The sequence below is a fragment of the Paralichthys olivaceus genome, chromosome 24, assembly GCF_024713975.1.
Source record: "Paralichthys olivaceus isolate ysfri-2021 chromosome 24, ASM2471397v2, whole genome shotgun sequence".
Classification (NCBI taxonomy): Eukaryota; Metazoa; Chordata; class Actinopteri; order Pleuronectiformes; family Paralichthyidae; genus Paralichthys; species Paralichthys olivaceus.
This window is the reverse complement of record NC_091116.1, coordinates 747,468-763,521: the sequence shown is the minus strand read 5'-3', so window position 1 is coordinate 763,521 and position 16,054 is coordinate 747,468. Positions and strand designations below refer to the sequence as shown.

The 16,054-nt window shown below is 41.9% G+C and overlaps 3 protein-coding genes across 5 annotated transcripts; 2 read left to right on the top strand and 1 right to left on the bottom strand.

Moving 5' to 3' along the window:
- Window positions 1-2,479: 2,479 nt before the first annotated feature.
- On the top strand, window positions 2,480-6,624 carry gpbar1 (G protein-coupled bile acid receptor 1). 2 transcript variants are annotated; one of them, XM_020103878.2, is made up of 3 exons: window positions 2,480-2,616; window positions 3,133-3,233; window positions 4,622-6,624. In XM_020103878.2, the coding sequence occupies exon 3, from the start codon at window positions 4,644-4,646 to the stop codon at window positions 5,667-5,669; it is 1,026 nt and encodes a 341-aa protein (XP_019959437.1). In that variant the 5' UTR covers window positions 2,480-2,616; window positions 3,133-3,233; window positions 4,622-4,643; the 3' UTR covers window positions 5,670-6,624. The 2 variants fall into 2 exon arrangements, with proteins under 2 accessions (XP_019959437.1, XP_019959438.1); XM_020103879.2 differs by lacking the exons at window positions 2,480-2,616; window positions 3,133-3,233 and adding an exon at window positions 3,398-3,632.
- A 1,023-nt stretch (window positions 6,625-7,647) lies between these two features.
- Window positions 7,648-11,598, bottom strand: LOC109640078 (keratin, type II cytoskeletal 8-like). Its single transcript, XM_020103871.2, has 9 exons — window positions 11,372-11,598; window positions 10,163-10,371; window positions 9,966-10,026; window positions 9,681-9,776; window positions 9,213-9,377; window positions 8,875-9,000; window positions 8,571-8,791; window positions 8,455-8,480; window positions 7,648-8,152 (listed from the first exon to the last, which is right to left on the bottom strand). Exons 1-9 carry the CDS (start codon window positions 11,525-11,527, stop codon window positions 8,145-8,147), a joined length of 1,068 nt encoding a protein of 355 aa, XP_019959430.2. The 5' UTR covers window positions 11,528-11,598; the 3' UTR covers window positions 7,648-8,144.
- Window positions 11,599-11,810: 212 nt separating this feature from the next.
- LOC109640081 (keratin, type I cytoskeletal 18-like) lies at window positions 11,811-15,467 on the top strand. 2 transcript variants are annotated; one of them, XM_020103874.2, is made up of 8 exons: window positions 11,811-12,235; window positions 12,347-12,429; window positions 12,551-12,707; window positions 12,792-12,953; window positions 13,046-13,171; window positions 13,700-13,929; window positions 14,257-14,291; window positions 14,981-15,467. In XM_020103874.2, exons 1-8 carry the CDS (start codon window positions 11,867-11,869, stop codon window positions 15,325-15,327), a joined length of 1,509 nt encoding a protein of 502 aa, XP_019959433.2. In that variant the 5' UTR covers window positions 11,811-11,866; the 3' UTR covers window positions 15,328-15,467. The 2 variants fall into 2 exon arrangements, with proteins under 2 accessions (XP_019959433.2, XP_019959434.2); XM_020103875.2 differs by lacking the exon at window positions 14,257-14,291 and having other exon boundaries at window positions 14,981-15,144.
- Window positions 15,468-16,054: the final 587 nt, after the last annotated feature.

The following is a 16,054-nucleotide window of genomic DNA, read 5'->3' as shown; positions in this document are numbered from 1 at the left end:
TTTACATCTTCTTTTGCAGAATTATCTTCTACAGAGAATAGGCCCAAAGGTGACACAATACTGTAAAACATATAGTAGTATTAATATTTCCTTCCAAGGATAAGAAACTCAATCTGATCATTATTTAAATTCACAAGATCCACATTTGTAAATCTTGCTTACGATCAAACAACCCAACCAACACAATCATCAGCAGTGGAGGGGAGAGAGAGGTAAATATGGGGTTTACCTTTATTTGGAAATGGTGAGTTCATGATCCTTCACGTAAGGTTCCTCCGTCATTACGGCTGGTGGGCTTTATCTGGAAAAAGTACAATGACGTTAGTGACTACCTTTTAAATGTTTTCATCAGAATGACTCAACAGCAAGTGGGTGTTCTTGGTTATGCAGAATCAAGCGAGGAGGATGACTGTGTGTGACCTCATATGTTCATGTTTGTAGATTTGCAACATAATCATAAATATATAGCTTTGAATATTTGCGTTTGTAAATTAATTTGATCCTGTTATATATAAAGGCTGCAGTATTATAGTACTTAATTATTGAAAAACCCCTCAGCAGTGCAAACTTTACCATCTTGTGTACAGTTACTTATATGAATGTATATTCTGGTTCACAGGAACTGAAACTACTTCCTGACAAGACTGCTGCACTCCTCCCAGCTCCTCCTCACACACGTTTAAAGGTCCAAGCCTCTATTCCTCTGTTCTTTAAACTCCATTGTTGTTCTGCCCTTTATTTTCTCTACTCCCTGGTTCCTCTCCTCTCCGCTGTCCGTCACACTGAGGAAAAACAACTCCTGACATGGTATCCTGTGCACCAAGTGCTTCTTCCTTCTACCTGGATTCTGAGCTCACGCAATCATTGTGTGTGTCTGACGATGTACTTGTGCACAAGCATAACTCACTCACACGGACAGGCAGTGATGCACTTACAAGCACAAACATGGTTGTGCATTGTTCAGGCAGATAGTGTGTAATGAGCAGATGCAATTCAGCTCAAATACACAGGGCTCTCTTTATTGTGTTGTTAATAAAGACATTACTGTTAATTAAAACAATCTGACTTTCATGTGTTGGAATCACAATGAATTCTACTTCAACCCAAAACACTTAATTTCATTTTAATAAAACTGGTGATAAATTCTGTTTGGCTCTGTGTCCCGGCAACTGATGGTTTTAAAAGACAAAGCCTATGTCAATCAATCAATAGAGGCACTCACTAAACTGAAACGCAACTGATCGGTGGATATTACCCATGATCCCCAGCTTCCTAAACCAGAAGAGCTGCCGCTGTGACAGATACACCAAACCCTGTTTAGAATTCTTCATATTTTAAAACTTTCCTTGCTGAATGCTTGTTTTTAAGGTATTTTTCATTGATTTACAGTTAAGCATCACTCTGGAAATTTGCTGGGTCGGATTCTGACAACTGAAAATATCAATCCATTTCTGACAGGACATCGTTCCTGCTCACCAGGTTAAATAGAGCAACAACACACAGGGTGAGGAGTCAGGGCAACATCAGTTACATAAGCTGATTCCACAGTCTGACTATTCTCAATTTCTGCCCTCGTGACCCAGCCCATGCTTTCCTGAAACATATGCTTGTATACAAAATGAACAATAAAACATGTATCATCATCCTGCAGTTTCAGCAGCAGTGTTTTTTACACAGCCGGGCTGAAGGTCAACTCACAACCAGGGGAAAAAGAACACCTGTCAAGTGTCAGCAGGATATTTTCCTCATCTGTCACAGCTTTGTGTTTGGACTCAAAGGTCAGTGAGACAAAGGCGAGGAGTAGTCTACAGGAGTATCACCTTTTAGACCTTGACGGGGCTGAAGTCTGATCTATTAAAGAGAAGCTCGTGTTCTCTGCAGGCCTCTGTGCTGACAGCAGATGTTGCTGCCAAGGTAAACATGTGTGGAGGAAGAGGAGGCAAGCCTGCTAACAAAGCATCTATTTCAGAAAACGGTCATGGTAACATTTTCTGGACAATATCTGCACAGATCAGGACAATTACTGATTTTAAAATATGATTAAGATTGGATGCAGTGACTTCTGTTTTCAATGATTGAAAACTACCTAGCATGTTTGGACATATCACAAGACAATGCTGGATAATGTTAGCATCACAAGACAATAGTGGGTAACATTAGCCAACACAATGTTAGCATCACAAGACAATGCTGTTTAACATTAGCTTGACTGGAGCGTTAGCTTTACTAGGCAATGCAGGATAAAATTAGCTTGCTAAATAATGTTAGCTTGCTGGATAACATTAACAAACATAAGATGGAATCTCCTTTGCCTGTTGAGGTCTATGTTTGACTCCATGCACCTTTGATTAATCACAACACACTCCACTTTGAAGTTATGCACAAACAATCCAGATTAGATCATTGATTTACTGTTGTATGGGACCCAGTGTTCCAGGAAACCCACCATGCTCCACGTCTTCCTGGGTAATTTGAAGATGTTGTGGTTTCACGTCCAGCTCGTCCTCCCTGCTCAGTGTCTCCCTCTCAGGAAAATCTCTGTTTAAAACCATTATCTGACTGGAGCTCATCCATCTCGGCTCCCAACTATCAGCCGAGGAGTCCTCCTGTGTTTGGGTAAGAGACCAGGTCAGAGCCGGCCTTCCATCCAACGCTGTGTTTAAATATGAGACGTCTGTGACAACTCTTATATACACCTACATGTTGGAAGTATACGTTAAGGCCGGTCCTGGGACAAATACATCTTAGCATTTGTTTTAACCAACCTGGGGTGTAGTGTGGCAGAGACTCACACTTTAATAAACTACTAAACAGTGTCTTAATTACTTAAATTACTTTTAACACCCAAATAACTCAAATATAATAATGTGATTACATTGAAGGTGGGTCCTTTAAAATCCATTCTCATTGTTAAATGAGTAAATAAGATTACTCCTGTTAGATTCAAACAGAAACTTGACATCCACGTTATATTTCGATTTAGATCCAATTTCCTGGCAACAACTGGGCTATTTGGTTGCAGATGATAAATATCATAAATATCGGGGGCTTTCTTGAGGATAGGGTGTGAAGACAAACAACATGCCATGCACTACACTGATGTTAACCTGGAATGTTCTTATCATTTTTCAGGCTGCTGGCGATTACAGCTTCCCATCGTCGTCTTCCATTCATGGATGTGCACTTCAGGCCTGGACAGTGGTGGCCAGAAATATGCCAAGGGGCCAATAAAGGTAAGATTTGAGGGTTACTGGTCATTTCTGCCTCATCCAGTCCCCCCCGCCTCAGGAAAAGACAGACCTACACTAGTCTGTAACTCTCCTCCTCCTCCTCCTCCTCCTCCTCCCATTCCAGTATGCACTTCCCCTTTAAAGTATCTGCGAGGAACAGGCGCACACTTTTCTTCTCTCTCTGCGTCTCTCTCTGGGTCAGTGGTGTGAGAAGGCTGCTGGGGCTGAGTGGACTGAAAGGATTTTAAATGATAATAGAAGCTCCTGTAGTTTGCGGTGGAGGTGGCACAAGCTGTGGGTATGAAATGCAGGGAGAAGTTAACAGGAGAGTGATAAGAAACTCTGTTTTACTTGAATTTCCTTTGGCAGAGGATACAAGTCTGGACTGTTCATCCCCAAAAGGTAAGAGTATTACTAGTTTGTGCATAAAAAGACAAAGATCAATATATATTTTTCTTGATATTCAGACCGGAGTGCAGGATTATTAATTATAATAATAATTTAAAATAATTAAATGAAAAAGAATAGAATAGACAGAAAAACACAAAACCAAGCCAGACTAAATATGAGTCAATAATGTTTCTGTGCATGTTTATACCTTTTTAAGACACTTTTAAGACAGTGCTCACTGAAACTGGAACAGGACTTTGGTACCATAAAATTCCCTTCACTGAGTTTTGTTGCTTGTAAATCGGTGTGTGCTCCTTTATAAATATACATATATATATATATATATATATATATATAATAAGGATATGGTGCAATATATGATTTTAAGGTTTCATATATAATGTGTTTATTTATTAAAAACTGTTGTTGCACTGTTAATCCTCTTGTGGTTGCAGATAGAACATGCACTGACCTTAAAAGGGAGACACAATAATCACTGAATCATAAAACCAATCGACATAAAGATAAAACTATGTGTTAAATGTCTGTGTGGTAAATTCGCCTCAAGATATCATTTTCTACATTATAATAGAAACAAAGGCCGGTGTAACTCCAGAGTCCCCATTGATAAATTATTGATTGACAGTAGCAGAACGTCCATTAACGTGGTCTTGGCTGTTAGCGAACACACAGGTTCAGTTTGTTTCAGTGGGCAAGAAAACGTATCATTGTTCTGTTGCCGCAGGAACAAATCGTAGGTGTAATGGTAGAATATTTAAGATGTTCACACCAGAAATGAAGGAAGAAAATGAAATAGAAATGAACTAAAATCAGCTTTTTCCTTGATTTCCCTATTTCTTCCATTCTCCCCTAAACATCTTTTTATTATTTCTTTGTCCTTTCATCCTACAATCTGCCCTTTTCTGATAAGCTTCTGGAAGAGCTCAGGCCCAAGTCTCTTCATTTATTCCAGTGACAGTTATGACGGTGTTTCTCTGCAGGGTAGCTACACCTTGATGGGAGATGGACGACAACGACTCCTTCACCAGCCTCTCCGGGGAGCAGCTTATCTATGCCATCACCTTGCCACTGTCGACCTCCATCATCCTGGCCAACCTCGTCATCATCCTGGGCATCGCCTGGAACCGCCAGCTCCACAACACGCCCAACTACTTCTTCCTCAGCCTGCTGGTGGCGGACATGTGCACGGGCGTAGCGCTGCCTTTCATACCGCTCATGGGCCTGAACCGGGAGTTGAGCTTCAGTTCCTGCTTGGTGGCCCACGTATTTCCAAACTTCCTCTTCTTGGCGTTCCTCTTCAACCTGGTAATGGTGCATTACGAGCGCTACATTTGCATTGTCGACCCCCTGCATTATAATAACTTGTGGATGCATCGCAGCTTTCCTCTGGCGTTGCTCGTGGTGTGGTTGCCTCCGCTTCTGTACGCATGTCTACCTGCTTTTGGGTGGAACAACTGGACAGGACCAGATTGGGACAGCTGTTGTTGTGCAAGTAGCCAAAATCTGACTCTACTTTCAAACTGTTCAACAAATGCAACCACCTGCTGCTCGTACCGGCGAGTATTCCCCAACGCTTTCATATACTTAGAGGTGTATGGACTCGTCCTGCCTGCTATTCTTACAATCGCTGCCATGACTGGCCGTGTCCTGTGGATCACCCGAGGCCAGCTGAAGGACATATGCCGCCTTCATCGCTCGGTGGATCGGGGCAGTCAGGCCTCGGACCAGGAGCAGAGGCTGAACCTGCGGTACACTCGCTGCGTGGTGGCCGTGTCGCTGACGTTCCTCGCGTGCTGGGTTCCCTACCTCATCTACATGCACGTCTGCATCGCCGCCTTGCTCAGCGACACCAAGTGGAGCTCCACCGCTCACATCGTGCTGTCCTGCACTGGTATCGGAAGCATGGCGGTGGTGCCGCTGGTGCTCGGCCTGGCCAACAAGCAGTACACGGAGCCGGCGTACAAACTTCTCCAGAAACTCAGAGACAGGTGGAGAAATTCACAGGTGTCAGAGGAAGTGGCAGTCTAAGAAAATACTTATGATTCTTAGTATTTAGGAGGACGAATCTGCACGAAATGATGATGAACTGCATGCACACTGTCGGCCGAGAGGGGGAGATATTTATTTACAAAATTAAAACACATTGTCATTTGTTTCTTTCACAATATATTGTAGGTCTGCCCCTGACCAACAACAAAGTCACACTTTTATGATATTAATTTAATTATTTATATAAATGTTTTTCTGTGGCATCAGAAAATGGTTTGATTCCCAGGGATGAAAAATAAGTAACATTGTTGAAACTGCAAAACCAACACAGTGCACCTTTAAAATATAAATTGCACAAAGCAAAATGATTCCTAACATGTTGGAACAACCAGCAAAGAAAGTGAACATTTTGTTTCCAATTATCGCACAATTTACACTTGAATAAACCTAATAACACATATTTATTTAACATTACAGCTCATTGGCTAATGCACAATGTGGGTCGAATGAATGCTCTTTATAAATATTTTCAAACTTGAGCTGTCAATATTATTATTATTACTGTATGACACAGATTCTTTATCAGAAAACATAACTGAAAAGATGAGGACTATGTAAGGAAGCTCAGTTTGGATTTTTCTCGCAGGATCGATATCACAGTGGGAGGTGGGAAATAAACAGTGCTGCTTATCATAAATTCACTGGTTGTGGTCTGTAATATACATTCAACAGAATTGGGCAGAAGAGAATAATAGTAGTAACCTGCGGTCGCAGCCTTTACATGATCAGTCTCTCTGAACGGCTTGTGTTGTTGCATTGGTTCTCAAATAGGCCTGTATGTTTGTGTTAGCATTTTCAATGGCATCCTCCATTGTTGCAAAAAAAATCACTTTGCTGATTTTAAAAAGCAAGCTCAACGTGAAAGCTGAAATGTAACTATAACGTCATGCGTGAAGGTTAAATAAAAATATAAAGCTCCAAGACACACAGATAACATCCTCATTTCCCTTTGGCCGCCTTTTCTGCACATCAGTATCAATTCTCGTAAATTTAGTCCATCTGTCACCCCCCCCCTCCCCCCCCCCCCCTCCCCCCCCCCCCCCCCCCCCCCCCCCCGCCTGCAATGTTTACTCCTACTTCCCTCACCAGTGTTTATCTATATACTGGTATGCAAGACAAAAAGAGTGGAGAGGGGATGCTTCCACAGGCCGTCATACATCTATGGGACATGAGCAGACTAAGCCGGGGAAAGAACCATGAAGTGAAAGTGAAAGATGAGGATCTGCAGCGTTTCCACTTTCAGTCACATTTCGATATAAAAAGTTGGAGGATTGTCAAAAACTGTTGCAGGCTCGTGTGTTAGGGCAACATGATGAAATTAGATTTTTATTTCTAACGTCATTAAATGCAGAATATGTCGAGGCATTTGTTGTTCCCAAGGCAAAATGTGATTTTAAAACGTGTGCTTGTGCATGTGGGTGGAAAAAGGGACAGACGGCAATTGAGTGGAGGAGGATAAGCAGACTTTAATTGAGTTAAATGGCGAAACAAGGTCTGACCTGTTGTGGGACATTAGGTTATCATGTGGTGTGGGTGCACAGGGTGAGCCGTCTTTGTATGTTGCCTCATTTTCCAGTGTTTTCCACATCAGAGCACTGTGTTCATGTCAGGAAGACAGAGAAGAGGAGGAAACTGGATCAGGCTCCATCTCCTCTCCTCTGTCTCAAAACAAATCTTTCTCTGGATTTAGCACATTTATGTAATTGACTGACATTCAAAATTATTAAAGCCCACTTCCAAAGCTTTATGCTAAGATAAGCTACAAATATGTGAATCTCTGGCTAAGACAAGAAATTCTTCCCTGTATTTTACACCTCCATCAACCACTACACTTTAGTCTGCATATGTTTTTTTACAGACCCTTCACGTGACCTATTCTGATTCCAGGAAACATCTCAGATCTCTGTGTATTTCCTTTATATTAACAAGATGTGGACCAACTGAACAGAAACACTCCCACATTTCATTATTTTATTAATTCGGAGGAAAGAGTCAGGTGATTTTCTGTTGCACAAAGACAATATTTTATTCTTATTAGCTCACAAATGTAGAGAAAATACAATGATTCTACCAAAAGAGCACCACATGATAAGAAAAGCTGAAAAACACTGCACTGACATAAACGTCTCCAAGTTCAAGCACAAATTCTGCAGAAAAACCTCCCACGAAGCTGCGGTTGAAGGAGTTTCATTTATTCTACCATGTAAGAATTCACATTTTGCGGATATCCGGTAATTTCTGCAGGCAGAGGTGTGACGGACAGCCCCGCTCAATCGTCGGTGTAATGGGAGCTTTCCGACACAACCCTGCCTGACTCCACCACCACCCGGATCAGCAGGCGTTTCCTGGAGGCGGGGTCCGCAGGCGGGATGGCGGTGGGTTCAGGGGCCCGCGGCTTCTTGGGTAGGTGAGTGTCTGCGTGCAAGTAAGGAGTTGGATTGGTTGGTTTGTTTTTTAGATACCTGAGCAAAAGAGAGGTTTGATTTTAGTGGGACACAAAACATCAATCAGACAAGAGAATGGAGTCCATTTTGTAATTCAACTATTCATTTGAATTTTGGGATTTTTACATATGTTACGTATATATTTCTCATATGTTATACAAAGGAAACCAGTATGAATAAGGTTGGTAACCACTGTTGTCAAGAATTAGTGAAATAAAGAAAAATGCACCAGCATGCAACAATAAAACCCACAAATAATCAATATTCTTTGTATTTCGCAGTTTTTATTGCTTTTTTGTGATTTCAGAAAAGGTTCTCACCTGTGTGGTACACCAGGCCATGCATTCTTCACAGGGATGGAGCAGAGACAGTGGTTAGTGCGAGAATCAGTGAATCGTATTATTAACAAGTGAACACACCAAACATGTGCTCATACCTCTCTTCCTCGCCCTCCAGCAGCTTGCGGTACGTGGCGATCTCGATGTCCAACGCCAGCTTCAGGTTCATCAGCTCCTGGTGCTCACGGATCTGCCCGGCCAGGTCCTGCTTGGCCCGCCTCAGGGCCTCCTCCAGCTGGGCAATGTCATACCGAGCCTTCTGCAAGTTGTTGTTTCCCTCCTCATGCACGCCGTCGATGTCCTTCCTCAGAGACTCTTCCTACAGAGACAGGAAGAGAAGCTGAAAGGCTGCTTGGATGGAGACGACATAAATCTAACTTTGCATCTATGTGATTTTCCAACCTTCCTCATGAGAGCCTCCAGGTCACTGTTGAGCCTCTGGATGTGGCGCACCATGTCTGAGATCTCCCTCTTTAAATCACGCACTTCCTGCTCACGTTGTCCTGCAGTTTGGACCATGGCGTCCATCTAAGTGTGGGGAAATATGAACAATGTTAAGGACTAGGGTATAGAATTAAAATGTAAAGATATTTAGCAGTAACTGAGATGAGGAATACATTTAAAAGAAAATATCGAACTTTGTCAAGCTCAAAAAAACTATTACTGACTAAACTTATTAGTGTACAGATGTTTTAACTCCTGGATTTTATGTTCCAACCTTTGGGCGTCATCCTCCTCACCTTCCTCTGGTTCCATTGCTCGGCCTCCTCTCTGCTGCGGTTGGCCACCATGGCGTACTGATTCTTGACGTTCTCTACGATCTCGTTCATGTCCAGAGACCGCTTGCTGTCGTCGGGCAAGATCACCGTCTTGTTCTGGACAAGGGACTCCAGCTCCTTGATCTCCTGCAGGGGGCAGACACGAGCACGGAATATTGTTCTTTTATCCGCATTCTTTAGTGTTAAAGGTTCCCTGTGTAGCATTTAGTGACATCTAGTGGTGAGGTTGCATGTTGCAGCTGAATCCGGTTTGGGCTACTGATAAAAACATGGCAGGACTCCATCATCTTTTCACATATTTTTAAACCCCCAGGTTGGGAATCACTGTTGTACAATATCAATATGTTACAGTTTATAACATTATTAATGTTATTTAAGAAGAAAAAACAAAGGAGAGAGTAATATAAATAAAATAAACCCCATTATTACCTCATCATAGCCAACCCTGAGGAAATCCAGCTTTCCCATCAGGTCCTCCAGCTCCAGGGCCAGAGTTACTTCCTCCAAGTGACCTTCATCTACATCCTGTATGTATAAATATATGAATACTAATATGGTAACACAGAGAATTTGCTTCCAAAATATCATATTTCAAAATATGTTTGATATCGATAAAAATACAGCATCTTTTTGATTCATTTTTAATTAATTCATGATAGTTTTTACTGCTGTTTCTAAATGGTTGATTAAACGAGGAAAAGTGGCTCAGGGCACCTTTTTGGTGATGATGAAATCATTCTCCACATCAGCTTTCTTCTGCAACTCGTCCTCAAACCTGAGACCCAGTGAAAATAAAGGGTGAAACATTCATTTGTGCTCATAATGATTTCATTTAAATCATCCGATTTTATGATCTTGTTCATTCTCATATTCCCATTCACGTATATCACCCCCCAGTGTGAGCTGCTGACCTCTTCTTGGTGTCCTCCACCTCCTCCTGGTCCCTGATCAGCCCGGCCTGCAGCTTCTCCTGGTCTTGGAGCAAGGTCTCGATCTGCTGCTCCAGCTCGTTCTCCAGCTGCTTTACGATGTCGTCCACCTTCCCCTCATACTCCTCCTGCTCCTTGAGGATCTTCAGCTTCGTGTCCAGCTTTTTGTTCTCGTCCTCCAGGTTTTTCACCTGAGACGGAGGGGAAAAAAATGTACTTGTGATTTATGTTACGATACAAAACAAGTCCCTTTCTGCTCTGTTGCACTGCAGCTGAGGTTAACATGTGATGTGGTTCATGTTGATAATGACAGGTGAGGATGTTTTTGCTCACTGAAACTATGTGTGTAACCTATTATCAGGTTTGTTGAGGAGAAGGAATGTAAAGAGACAAGGAGACGTGTTTAATCTGGCAACAAATGTAAATACTTTTTTTTTTTTAACTCAAAAACTAAAAATTCCCTTTGACCCTTAGGTATTTATGAGTGAAGACCCAGGACCTGTGGCTGCAGGTGACAGAATGATTGACAGCTCAGAGTGTCAAAGTGCGTGAGTGTCAGAGTATATATATATATAAATTAACAAATTAAAGAGTGTCTTGATTGACTGATTTCAATCATTTGTATTGTTTTATTATTATTATTTGATTATTTATACTTATATCATTGATTTATATTTAATTTTCATATGTATTTTATATTATTTCCCATCATTTAAATATTTTAGAATACTATTATTATTATTATCATCATTTAATTTAATTTTTTTACTTTTTCTAAAATATTTTATCTGTTTTAATCCTGTTTCAATGAAAAGAACGTTGTTGGTTTAGTTAAGAATTGGCTGTATAAATAGCTAAGTATTTATATTCTATAATATAATGACAATAATAGTTATAATTAACTATTCTTATCATTATTATTTTAAATTTTCCTAAATATTTTATGCACAATCTTGAAAAGTTTCAATCCGGTTTTAAGATAAAGCAGTTGTTGGCTTTGTTTTTTTAAAAGTTCTGCATAAATAGATCATTAGTAGTAGTAGTAGTAGTAGTAGTAGTAGCAGCAGCAGCAGCAGCAGCAGCAGTAGTAGTAGTAGTAGTAGTAGTAGTAGTAGCAGCAGCAGCAGCAGCAGCAGCAGCAGTAGTAGTAGTAGTAGTAGTAGTAGTAGTAGAAAACAATTATTTACAGACCTTGTCAATCAGCTTGACGAACTTGTCGTTGAGTCCCACCATGTCGTCCTTCTCCCTGGATTTCCCGGAGGGGTTGATCTTGGTGGACTGACTCTTGGCCGGTCCTGAGCTCCCGGGGGAGTAGGTCTGGCTGCTGTAATCTCTGGGCTTAGACATGCTGGATGCTGGAGGTGCAGATGCTCCCCGCAGCAGCTGCTTTTAAACTGGCCAGGAACCACCCATCACCTCGCCACTGCCCTGCATGTGTCCAATCAAAAGAGGACAAGTGGAAGATTACAGTGAAAAATAGGAAAAAGTCAACAAGAAATACTTGAATTTCCACTGTGAGCCAGTTTGTCAGGAGCGAAGTTGGGCACCAGGAGCCAATGGCACCACTGGGGGCGGATTCGTGCGTAAAAGGCAGGTATAAAACCTACCTGCGTCCTTTGCATCCCACAGGTGACTCCCCAAGCTGAAATACAGTCCGTGTGAGCTCTCTGACATCCAGCTGCAGTCATGCCTTCAAACACAGCCGCCAGCATGTTCGGTGGAGCCGGGGGAAGGGGCTCCAGGGCGTCCGTGGCGAGCCTGCAGGGTCTGCGCAACGTCCTGCGCAACGAGCCGGAGAAAGACTCCCCGCGCCCTGCGCCCGCCGCTCCGGCCGCACCTGCAGCTCCAGCTGCTCCCGCAGCCCCCGCAGATGACAAGCACACTCTGCGGGGTCTCAATGATCGACTGTCCGGCTACCTGCACAGGGTGAAGAATCTGAGGGAGGAGAACGAAAACCTGGAGAAGCAGATCGATGAGATTTTGGCCAAGAGGAAGACACCTGTGGGTCGAGACTGGGATGAGACAGAGAAACCCCTGGATAAGCTCAAGGACAAGGTCAGTCATCAGATCCTAAGAAAGAAATGACATAATATAACTTTGGTACAGATTTAAAATGATTCCATTCAAATATTCCTGTAAATATACATCATGCATTTTTCTCCTTAGATCAAAGACATCGCCATGGACAATGCCAAGCTGCTGCTTCAGATTGACAACACCAAACTGGCCAATGAGGACTTCAAGAACAAGTAAGTTTTATGTAGTCTAGGTAAATATAAAAAAAATCTGGTCTGCAGAATAATTACAACTAGAATTTTGGATGAATTGAGTATGTGTGCATCATTCTTTGGATTGTTCCTCTGTTTGCAGGGAGGAAGATGAGAAAAAGGGCCGCAAGGAACTGGAAAACGACTTGGAGGATTTGAAGAAGACCGCTGAGGACACCAGGCTGAACTGCGGGCAGACGAAGAAGGAGATTGAGCTGGTGAAGGAGGAGCTGGAGCGCCTCAAGCGAGAACACAAAGATGTGAGGCCTGAAAACTAAAACACAAAATCACACACACTTTTAAGATTGAGACGTGAGGCAAAATTACAATTGTGGCTCTTTCAGGATGTGAATGCCCTGTGTGAGAAGGTCAAGGGTTCTGAGGTTATTGTGGAGATTGACTCCCAGAATTCCAAACTGGCCGATAATCTCAACAAGATCCGCAACCAGTACGATAAACTGGTCAAGAAGAACCTAAAGGAGACTGAGGAGTGGTACCAGAGCAAGGTACAGTGCCTGCAGGATGTCCCTCTACCTCCCCACTATCCCCTGTTGATGTCACCATGTTCATCTTGTCTTTCCCCCCCCTCTCTCTCCAGTTTGAAAACATCAAGGTGGAGGAGGCCCAAAATGTGGAGGTCCTTTATTCTGGAAAATCCGAGCACAAGGATCTGCTTAAACAGCAAAAAGTTCTGGAAATTAAGATCCAGAGTTTGCAGAGCACGGTAACTACACATGAAATAGTCTCTAGAGAACAAAGTGAAATCCCCTGGAACCAAACCTTCCAAATATGCAATAGGTTTATAACTCATTCTCAAGACGTGCAGATGGAGTATTTTGCAAAACAAAAGTGACATTGGACAAATAAAGATCCCACTCAGAAGCTAAAGTCCTAAAACCCTTGAAGCTAAAATATTTATATGACAATATCTTTCCTTTTTCATGTCAGGAATGCTAAAACCAGCCGCAGGCTACCTGTCCTTCTCACAAGCATTCCTGACTCCCTTGTCATTATACTGTAAACCTGCTACTTTAAACCAGACAACTCTTGGTCCGTCTCACTATAGTGCGACAAAACATCTGGCTCTGCTCTTCCATATCAAGCAGTTTAGATGAAAAAGGTCACTCTAACCTATTATGTGTTTTTCCAAGGTTGCATATCATTGGTTTATTATTAAAGTATGATGAAATTCCAGGGTAGGATCCCAACAAAAGAGTGGGCAGCCAAGAATCACCCCATTTCCTCCTTTCAGATCCGAAACCTGGAGGAAACCCAGAGGAGCACCGAGACGGAGTACGGTCAACGCCTGGTCCCTCTCAACGCGGGGATACTGAACCTGTCGGCGGAGTTGGAGAAGGTGAAGTCGCAGGTGGAGCACCAGGTGGAAATCAACAAGAACCTGCTGTGCGTCAAGATGAAGCTGGAGTCAGAAATCAACAACTACCAGCAACTGATCCTCGGGATGACCTCTGACACTGAGTGGTGAGGACGGTCAGAGAGAGATAATGATGGTTGTGGTATCTGATGGGAAAATGTGTCTGTCTGTAGTGTTTATGTGACACAAATCACCTCTAGTGCCATTTATCTCCTGTAATCAGGATGGGTTGCTCGTCACTACAACTAATTGAGTTCGACATGTTGAGAAATACACAGTTAGATGAGAAGATTGATAAAATGTTCAAGATAATAGGATCAATTAGAAGCTACAGCCAGTCCAGTTTCTTTTTTTGGCATAAACACACCCCGACACAAAAAAGTATAACAGAATAACACATACTTTTGCATACTTATCCTCTTCTTCCCTGACAGCTTGGAGTTCTCTTTAGAGGACGGAGTTCGCAGCGGTGAGTTACACATCCAGCTGAAATCAAAAAATCATAATGATTCCAGAATGTTTTTGCCAAGAAAGATCAGGGTCAGGGTGGTTTCAGTTTGGTCTTACCAATTGCCGCCTTTCCAAAGATTGATAGTGACGAGAATTAACACAGACACTAACTAACACTAGAAAAGTGTTAGCAACACATTAATGTTTTTATGTGAATGCAAGAACCACGTGGTTTACACGCAAGGTTGATGGAGTTGTGTGCAGAGTCATGCATGAAAACTAACCCTCACATCAATTTGTGATGTGTGTTTGCTTTCTTGCAAGAAAAGTTTGTTTAGCTTAGAACTGGGGGAATAAAGCTCACTTACAAGCTTAGTTTATTTTATTCATGACCTTTAGAGCTAATTCATTAATTCTGAACATGGCGACAATGTGGACACATTAACTAGTTGTAGCGTCTTCGTTGGACATGAGTCCAACTCATTGCAAGAAAGCAAATAGGCATTTCACCCTGCAACTACAATCACACCCAATTTAACACTACAACATAATCAAAAATGTTGCTACCCAATGTCATTTGTCCTGTTTCCCTCAAACTCTGGTGACTTGTTGACTTTCTAGCAGTGGCACACTGAAATAAAAGAAAAGCAGAGGGACCAAAGGGAAGATAAACACATTTAAAAATCTGATTCATCCTCTTGTTTGCAGGACGGCAAAAGCCTGACAACAAGGTGCAGAAGAAGCAGCAGGAAGTGAAAGAGAAAGCTGCTGTGAAGAAAGAAAACAACCCCTCAAACAAATCCACCCCTCCTGCTGAAGGAGACCCCATCAAGGCCGAGAAGGTCGCTGCCAATAACGCAGAGGCTCAAAATGCACCAAATGGCAAAACCGAAAAAAAGAAAACCAAGACCAAAACTAAGAAGGGTTCATCCTCTTCCTCCTCATCATCTTCCTCCTCCTCCTCATCTTCTTCCTCCTCATCTTCTTCCTCCTCCTCCGATTCCGAGAAGGAAGATGATAAGCCCAAGACGGAGGGTGAAGTCGCCAACGCTTGATCTTAAAAAGCTAAAATGTTTTCTGTCCCTCAGCCAAGTTTCATATCAACCGACTGTCGCTGCCAAACCTGAAATGCTACAAAGAGGTTGTTTGTTTTCTCTGATGTCAGAAAATAAATACATTTAATGGCAAAAGTGAATCATCCATCAGTGTTTTTTTCGTATTCATATGAATTTATATGATTATAAGTTTTATTTTCAGATTCTTGGTTATTGTTTCGATTGTAAAATGACAGAAAATCTTTCGTCATATTATCCCACAACACAAGGTGACATCACCATCACGACCAGTTCAAAACACTAAAATATTCAATTGACATTCAGAAAAACAGCCGTCCCACGTTAGAAAAACTGAACAGTCAAATGTTTTTGCATTATTGCTTTAAAAACAACTTTAAAAAAAACCTTTTCTTAAGTTTAGAACAGAATATTTATAGTCACCGTCGCCATGGACCACATGCTTTCCACCTGCCTGTGAGACAAACACAGGAAATGAGCAGACAAGTCAAAACATACATTTTTAGAACAATCAATATTTGAAACATCATCAAGCAGAAATGTAGACTTCTAAAAAAAGAGAATAAACTTAAAACATATATCACAAAAACACGGTTCAGTTTCAGTGTTTATAATAACTTATAGTAGAGAACCATGTAATCCTTAATCTGAGGCAAAGTAGTGCGTTTACTTGAAAGCTTACGAACACAGAAATATCTCTTGTAAATCG